Below are 8393 nucleotides of genomic sequence, written 5' to 3' on the forward strand. Positions count from 1 at the left end.
CTGTCAAGAGTAAACATGGCTAGTAAAATCATTGGGAAGACACAGGTGTAACTAAGCAACAAATATGTATTATAACACTAAGAACAAAGCTCTTGACATTAAAAGTGATCCTTTCCACCCTTTGAGCTCCTGCCCTCAGGGAGGCGCTATAGGCAACCATGATCTACCAAAAATGTGTATAGAAAATTGTTTGTGCCAAGTGCAATTAAAATATTAAATGCATAGTTAATAAGCTTTTTTCAGTTATGTTTTCTTATGTTTCTATGTTTTTGTGTTTTCTACAATTGTCTTGTTTGTAAATCCATGTTGATTGTGATGAAGCCAAAGACAAATTTCCACATTGTGGACAATAAAGTAAAGTTTCTAACTAACAGAAAAACTGATCACAGCATTTATTGACAGTGGGACAGGTGATGGAAGATCAAAGTTAAACCAGAAGGAGAACACATGGCTTTGAAAGACATTGTGGGCAAAATATACTCTTTCAAGTCTGTGAAAAAGCATGACTGCTGCATTCCCTACACCTTTTGGAACAAGAAGTTTTCTGAAACATTTGGGTTTTTCCTGAACCAGTGGCTGCATGTTTTAAAGACCCAGACATCCAGGCTAAAGCCTTCCACACTCATTGAAGTTTGAGTCATTCAGTAGCAAAAACTGATGACTGAAAACGTTGAGAAGGACAGGGCTCAATAAAATAGTATGTCCTACAAATTTTTGAGTAATGACTTTACCCTTGTCTCTACCACCCCCCCTTGGAAGATAGTAGAAATGAAGGGTGCACCCCAAATTCTTGCTGAGCTGTGACGTCAATATGCATCTGCACTGCAATTCTATGTAATTCTTCAAGAGTGTATAGGCACTTAAATGGAAACAAATGCATTGTTTTATGGTTCTATTTCAGTTTGTCTCTTTAGTTTTTTTTTTTATATTAAAACTTGTTTTGCATACCAGAGTTTACCAAGGACGGTGTATAGGTTTAATGGCATTAAGATTTCCTGCATGAAGCATTAATGATCAGCTTCGAGAATCCCTGCATAGGCGAAATGCCTTCAGTGGAAAGGTAAAATGCCCTGTGTACATAAAGTCAAGCAAGATTATCATTATCACTGTCCACGTGTGCCATCACTTCTGCTGGAAAAATAATCAGGCCAGTTTTGGCCAGACAACAATGCTTAAAAAACAGACAGGAGAGAAACTCAGTTTAACAGCACATTTATTTAACCAAAAGTGTGTGTCTTAAGATGAGCTGGAGGCGGCCACTGCAGCACGTCTGGGTTTGGGGGTAGTACCTTCCCGGAAACCATTCCTGGAGAATAAAAAAGAGACAGGAAACATGTGTTGAACAGGATGACAGTGGCAGCTCCAAGTTTTATTGTTACAATTTAAATGTTTGTGGCATTTCTTTAGATATCACGAAATTGACAGTGTCAGGCAAGTCAGATATGGTATAGGATGATGGGACAGGACACATGACAAAAGGTCATGTGCATATTCAACCCATACGGTAGAAATATATTGGGCATCTGAACTCAAGGATTCTCAAACATTTCCATGTCATGAATCCCAAACAGGCACATCAGCCCATCGACCCCCATTGGTGAGATTGTCCCAGGCACCGCCATAGGGGCAGATTTTTGTTGATTTAGTAATGAAATGTTTAACAGTCTACACTGTACAATGTTGTGAGTGAAACCTATGGTATGATTTCAATATTAACCTGTATATCTCCCAATTAAGATGATTTCTAGGGGTTTAAATTATAGCAAAATTTAAGTATTCTTCATTTTGCTGGGGACCCCTGGAAGGCTCTCAAGGATCCCTGGGGTTACCAAACCCCACTTCAACAACTCAAGGAAACACCAGAGTGTCCCATACCATTTTCATGTTACGGATAACGCAGCTTACCTCAGTGAAAAGACTGATATCACAGTGATCTCATTTGTTCAGACATTTTATTTCAACATCACTGGTAAGCAGCATTAACAGTTCTCATGGTGGGATCACTGACAGGTTCACATTAGGGATGTTACCGAATATCATTCCCCGCAAATCACAAATGTGTTTATATGATGATTTGTTCAATATTCTTCAGAATACTTTACAGTATGGCTCTTGACTTGCAAACAAGCACCAGGTGTCTGATGGAGCACACCTTGCACCTCCAGCGAAATGCGGGTGGTGCGATCAGATCCTTCTGGCAGAGCGCTGCAGTGTGCGTGAATCAAGGCAAGCGACTGTTCATACTTTCAAAACACAACGGACAGTGAGCTACATAAAAAGGCGACAATGGGGTAAACATCAGCTTGTTGGAATCAGTGCCATTTTTGGGCTACAAGACACTTGGAATTAGCTGCACAAACTGTTCAGAGAAATCTGATTGTCATCTTATGCTGTTTTTGAACTTTGAACCCAGTTAACTTCAACCGTTTGGGTGTTTGGTGGCCGTACAAACAGTTTCAACTGCCATGCTGGTGGATAGACTACAGAACAGTCATTATGGGGCAAACTGTTCCTTTAAGAATAGCCAACATTAGCTCAGATATTGAACTTACTTGGGTTTATTCAGTTCTACTAGCTTAAAATAGTTCAAAAAGAGGAATTATATTTTGGTGTATAACATTTTTCACCATTCTAAAATTTTTCATGGCTAAATTACATATCTACATTATTTGTTTTTGATAAATCATTGTAAAGGGAAAAACTGCTCATGTCTCCCAACGGTAATTACAAGTACAATGTAGAATGATTTTTTGCGGGCTCCGATATCTCTTGGCATCACAAATTGCAGAAGTGTGTCAACACAACACATTTCATCTAAACACAATTTTGTCAGTTGAACACGGACAAACTTGCCATGAAGTAACACTGAACTGAAGCAGATAGCAACAAGGCTGCACTGCAGAAAGAGCATGCAACTAACGCCAACTCAATCTCGGAACCCGTCGTCTATCCGTCTGACGACGGTTAGACTCTGGGGGCGACGGACAATATTTCGGGGTTTCGGGTGTAGCCAGCGGACATCTGGGCTAAGACTTCCTCTTCCATGCACTGGCCATTGTTTACAGTCCGATTAGCAACTTGAGACGCGAGAATGGAGTTGAGAGACGACGTCTCATATGCAGATATCTGTTTATAGAGATTAGCCGAAATGTCGTCTGGACCCAACAAAGAAACAATCCGGCCGTAGTCGTCGTCTCTCAACTCCATTCTCGCGTCTCAAGTTGCTAATCGGACTAAACAATGACCGGCGCACGGAAGAGGAAGTCTTGGCCCGCATATCCGCTGGCTACACTGGAAACCCCGAAATATTGGCCGTCGCCCCCAGAGTCTAATCGTCGTCAGACGGACAGACGATGGGTTCCGAGATTGACGCCAACTAGAACCACTTCTTGACTTCTGACTTGCAGTGCATACCCCATAACTCCACTTTTATATCCACATTCAGTCTCCAAATCAAACAGCCACTGATCATGTGAAGGAAATCTACTGAAAAGCCCACCTGAACCTGCGGTAGACGACCCTCAGGTGTCTCAGACGGCCGGTCCCAGTGGTGTTCCTCCTCTTGGCCTTAGCGCTCCAGTTGTCTACAAAACAAATAAACATCCGTGAATCAAAACAGGGCATTCAAATGGTTTTCGTCACATCCGCATCTCAAAGGACAAACTACAGACAGCACTATAACAGACTGTAGTACATCAATGAGGCTTTTAAGAGTTAAAACACACTTCACTTCTTCTGCATCTTGCCACATTGGCCCTTTCATCTCAGTGTCAACACATTTCCTGATAGGTTTGGAATACAAAAAGGAGGTCAGTCACAGCACCAGGACACTATTAGGTGACTTACACTTTCTCTTGCGCTTCTCAGGGTAGCCACACTTTCCACAGCTGGACTTCTGCAGGTGGTAGGCCTTGGATCCACAACGACGGCACAGGGTGTGCGTCTTGTTACGCCGCTTACCAAAGGATGATGTTCCCTTCGTCTGAAATGCAGAGACAAGAGGTCAGGGACAATTCATGCAGCTCACCATGAACTATGAATACAGTTAGGGTGCAAAGTCTTGTCTCAGTAACAAAGTAAGAATCACAGAAAATCATTTGTTCAGACATTTGTATTTGAGAACATCATTGACAAGACTCGAGAGGTAGCTATCACTACGTAGTGCATCATGCTCTGCTAAAGTGAAGGATGCAACTCCTGGTCATGACGGATTTGCTATGCAACTGAATCACAGTAAGACAAAACCTAAATCTGCGATACTGCAAAAGCAACAGAGGGTTGGGAGCTGGTTCTCATTTGCTCTCTGAAGTAACAAGAAATAGTGGCACCTTTCAGCTAACTACTTGACTTCCATGCTAACTACTTGCTCGCCATGTAGCCTTACCTAGGAAGCACATAACAGTGATGCTAACGAGAACTAGCTAACCGGTTGTGTTATCAATTTTTGCTGAACAACGTAGCGATTAACCCAGCCATTTTAACCGAAAATAGATGGCTGCTGCCGGTAAAAGAGTAGCTCGGTTTGTTTTCCTTCGGTAGCTTGTGAATGAAAACCTTTCTACTCATTGCTAACGCTACACAGACCCAGTACTGTATGGCTAGCAATATACGCGTTGGATGGATGCATTAGTGATGGTGTTTATAATCAAAATTATGTTTAATCTCAAAAATACTTAAACCAAACGATAACCACGTCTGACAAACAGCAAAATATGAACAATCCATGTCAAATACACGGCCCATTAAATAGATGTTTAGTGATTTGGTTCTGCCAGCGGTTCTCCTTACCATTTTCGCCCGGTGGCTGAGGGAAAAGAGGACGGAAGCGGGGTTTGTGTTGCGCTAAATGACGTCCGTACCTGTGTAACAAAGAAATGTGACCCCCGTCTTAAGGAAACGTTTATTAAGCGATATAAAGACAATAGGAATGTAAAATAATATAAAAACCAGGAGAATGGGGGGCATATGAATTTAATGATTTCTTGTTTATATTTTTATATTTCTTATTTAAAGATAAAGAAATTAGAATCTCGGTTCAACAGCACACACACAGTGGTGTTTAATAGATTCAGTTTAGAGTTAATTTTGACCTGAATATAGCCTAATTGTAATATCTTTTCCCCCCTTAATGACATTAAATGTATCCACAAATTTCCCATATTTATTTTAAATATGGGAAAACTGATCCATACATAGCCTACACATAAGGATGTGCCTACACACCGCATTCCACATGTTGCTTTTTGGTATGGGATAAACCTGTGATTTTGCTCAAAACTGGACTAAAGTAAACTAAAGGAAACTAAATGTGCATACAATTCTCACAGGATAGTCCTGTAGTGCATTTATTGGTGTAGCAAAGTTTTCCAAGCTACTCACTTCTGTCCCCTCAGTAACCATTTTTTGTAAACCTTAATTAAAGTTCAGTGCAAACACAACTCACTCACAAATGAAAATTTTTTTTTTCTTAAACCTTCTGTTTAAATGCAAAGGTTTCATTTTTATTCTATATACATCTGGCCAATAAAGTAACATGAGCTCGAGTGAAAAAGTACAGATTTTTTTTTGAGTTTCCCCATCATTAGGGCACAAGATCCATAAAAAAATAAATAAAAAACCCTCACGCCTATAAAGTACAGAGGCATCACATGGGACACAACAGCCGCAGACAAGTCTCCCACTGCCAAACAGTTTTCCACTCCAGGTAACGCATTGACTCGTCCAATGGCTCAGCACAGAGGCTCAGCAGCCACTTAGACATTCATGGGCCTTGAAAAAAGTCTCTCCCTGTCCTAGAGGGGGCGATATGGTCAAAAAACTCCTCCAGAGAAGAGAGGCTTACTGCATCTTTGCCCTGAACAGCAGAGAACCACATGGCTGAAAGAAGACATTGGACCTTAGCTGCTGCTTCCTCTGATATTTTTTATGCATTATTGATGATGATGCTGCAGTAGCTTTATGATGAACACTTTCAGGGGACCATTAGATGATGATAATAATAATAATAATACTTTATTTATAGAGCACTTTCCTACAAAAGGTTTACAAAGTGCTTTACAGACCAGCATAAAATCAAACAAGATGATACAGTGGCAATAAAACAACAGGAAATAAAAGTAATGAGAACTGTAAGAACAATAACGAGGAAAACAGTAAGAGATTAATTATCTATCCCTCCCCGTTACTGTGGAATGTCTAATGTATTGATATTTATTTAATCTCTAATATTAAACAAATGTAGTGTCTATATGCATTTTTATTTTGTATACAGTTTGCTGAGGTTGAATACTTGTGGGATTTTGTCATTGTAATTTAGTTAATTGAATTATGTATGCTAATTAGGCAATGATATGACATTTGCTACTCATACATCTGACTTGGGGCCGTATCCACAAACATTCTGAGAATCCTCTCAGAGAGTCTTATCTTAGCCTAAAACCTCCTAGCAAGGAGTTCTAGCTTAGGCGTGATTTAGGAAAGTTCTCAGAGCGACTCTGAGCAAGGAATGGACAAGAACTTTTGTCTTAGTGAGGAGGTGTGGTCGACCCCGTTGCTAGGTGTGATGCTCTCTTTCGGACGCTGTCATTGGTTGATCAAGAAAAATCAACATGCCTCTTTTTGTCATCCAGAATGAACACAAGGAATCACACAAGATAAAACACAATTAACTCGATATTAACGTGTGGTTTGCTTATACTATCAAAAATAAAATTAAAATAGAGCTCATTGGACAAAATCTTTGAAAACCATACGAACGGTACTTTTTAATGCTTGTACGGTCCTCACAGGTTGAAGCATTCTGCCTTTATTTGGGTGAATGCAGTAATGTAATTTGATGTTAAGATTTGGTGAAAATGGCTCAAGACTCAGTAGTATTAGTATAATTTATAGACTATATTGGCAAGCCTATATGAATAGGATTTTTGAACATGAGTATCAGATGATGCAGACGTGTGTCCCATCAGTGACCAGACACTACAGAGAAAACTTGTTCTATCCATAGCTGCTGTTTTGTTGGCGCACGGTACGACCGTCCAGTGGGAATTAAACAGGTTGCGTCACAGGCTGTGAAGGAGCTGTGATTGTTTGTGTGATTGTTCTACTATGTGGTTGCATAAACCTAAATTATCACTGCTGCACTGTTTACCTGTTGCTAAATATCTTAACATTGTGATGACTTTATAACAATAGCATTAATGCGTCTTTTCTGTGTCTTTCAGCCATTTCCTCCTCTCCTTAGGAACTCCTAAGCTCCTAAAAGTCCTCCTCTCTACTCTTAACAGTTTTCCACCTTAGGAGCTCTCTTAAGGGCTAAGATGCTTTGTGAATAGCTTTTATCTTTACTAGTCTTAAGTCTTACTCTCAGAGTTTTCTTAGAATTTCACCACTAGGGCCAACTCTTAGTACTAGGAAGCTTTGTGGATACGGCCCCTGACCTCTTGTGCCTTATATGAGCCTGATAGAGCTGTATGGGAAACGTGTGTAGCTCATGACGGTCTTCAGTAAAGATCCTTTTTTATATTTTCACTTTAGCTTTGATGACCTCCTTGCAGTCTCCAGCAGCTCTTGACCAATAATATACTCTGTGCACAAAGCCTTATCTATTTTTACCTCTGTAATACAGTCATGAGCTTCACCAAGCTGGTATTGATGGCAGGGCTGCTATTCTGAAACCACTTGTATCCAAGGCCAACGCACAAAGACACATAAACTGGTGTAAGGAGCAGAAAGCCTGGATCCTTCAGCAGTGGAAAAAGTAACACAGTCTGATAAGCTGTCTTTCACTCTTTTATTATACTCTATACATAGTCACAGGAAGGCCACACTAAAGTTTAAAAAAATCATTAATTCCCTCAGTAGTAAAAACTATGGACAATAAGACTCACTGATCTTTGCAACACTAATAACTGCACATGAGCTTGTTTTGACAGTATCTGGTGTTGTGACTGTGTCTGATTTTATTATCTGTCTCCTGTGTTGATTGAATGTTCTTTTTCACTGTTTTTATTGATTGATCAGCCTGTGTCAGCGATTATCATAAACAGGAGTTAGCAGTAGATCTCCTGCCAACAGCTCTAATTTTTTGTCTAAAGGCTTAATTTCAGCTTATTGTTTTTGTTTTTTTTACCTCGTCTCCTACCACTGCTTCTGTTATAGCCCTTTCTCTTGCCTCCAAGCATTTTAAAAACTTTATTTATACAGGGAAGGGTTCTGCTGAACATGCACGCTCTTTTTCAGCATCACCCGGCCTTGTGTTCACACATTTACTCACCGTTGGTGAAGGTGGGCAAAGCCATAGAGATAAAACAGAGATAATAAATCTTTTAATTTCCTTTTAATCTTATATATTTTTGTACTTTGTCTTGTTTCATGCGTACAAATGTGCTCTTTTT

The 8393-nt window shown here is 40.0% G+C and overlaps 1 protein-coding gene and 2 non-coding genes across 3 annotated transcripts; all 3 read right to left on the reverse strand.

Moving 5' to 3' along the window:
- Positions 1–1196: 1196 nt before the first annotated feature.
- rpl37 (ribosomal protein L37) lies at positions 1197–4833 on the reverse strand. Its single transcript, XM_071530604.1, has 4 exons — positions 4789–4833; positions 3847–3982; positions 3500–3584; positions 1197–1306 (listed from the first exon to the last, which is right to left on the reverse strand). Exons 1-4 carry the CDS (start codon positions 4789–4791, stop codon positions 1237–1239), a joined length of 294 nt encoding a protein of 97 aa, XP_071386705.1. The 5' UTR covers positions 4792–4833; the 3' UTR covers positions 1197–1236.
- Positions 1899–1976, reverse strand: LOC139653695 (small nucleolar RNA SNORD72). The gene has a single exon (XR_011696005.1). It is a non-coding gene; the product is annotated as a small nucleolar RNA SNORD72 (small nucleolar RNA).
- On the reverse strand, positions 4058–4137 carry LOC139653696 (small nucleolar RNA SNORD72). The gene has a single exon (XR_011696006.1). It is a non-coding gene; the product is annotated as a small nucleolar RNA SNORD72 (small nucleolar RNA).
- Positions 4834–8393: the final 3560 nt, after the last annotated feature.

This window comes from Centroberyx affinis, unplaced genomic scaffold, assembly GCF_046629955.1.
Source record: "Centroberyx affinis isolate AG114_WGS23_722 - 3 ecotype Tasmania unplaced genomic scaffold, CSIRO-AGI_Caff_v1 ptg001948l_1, whole genome shotgun sequence".
NCBI classification, from domain to species: Eukaryota; Metazoa; Chordata; class Actinopteri; order Beryciformes; family Berycidae; genus Centroberyx; species Centroberyx affinis.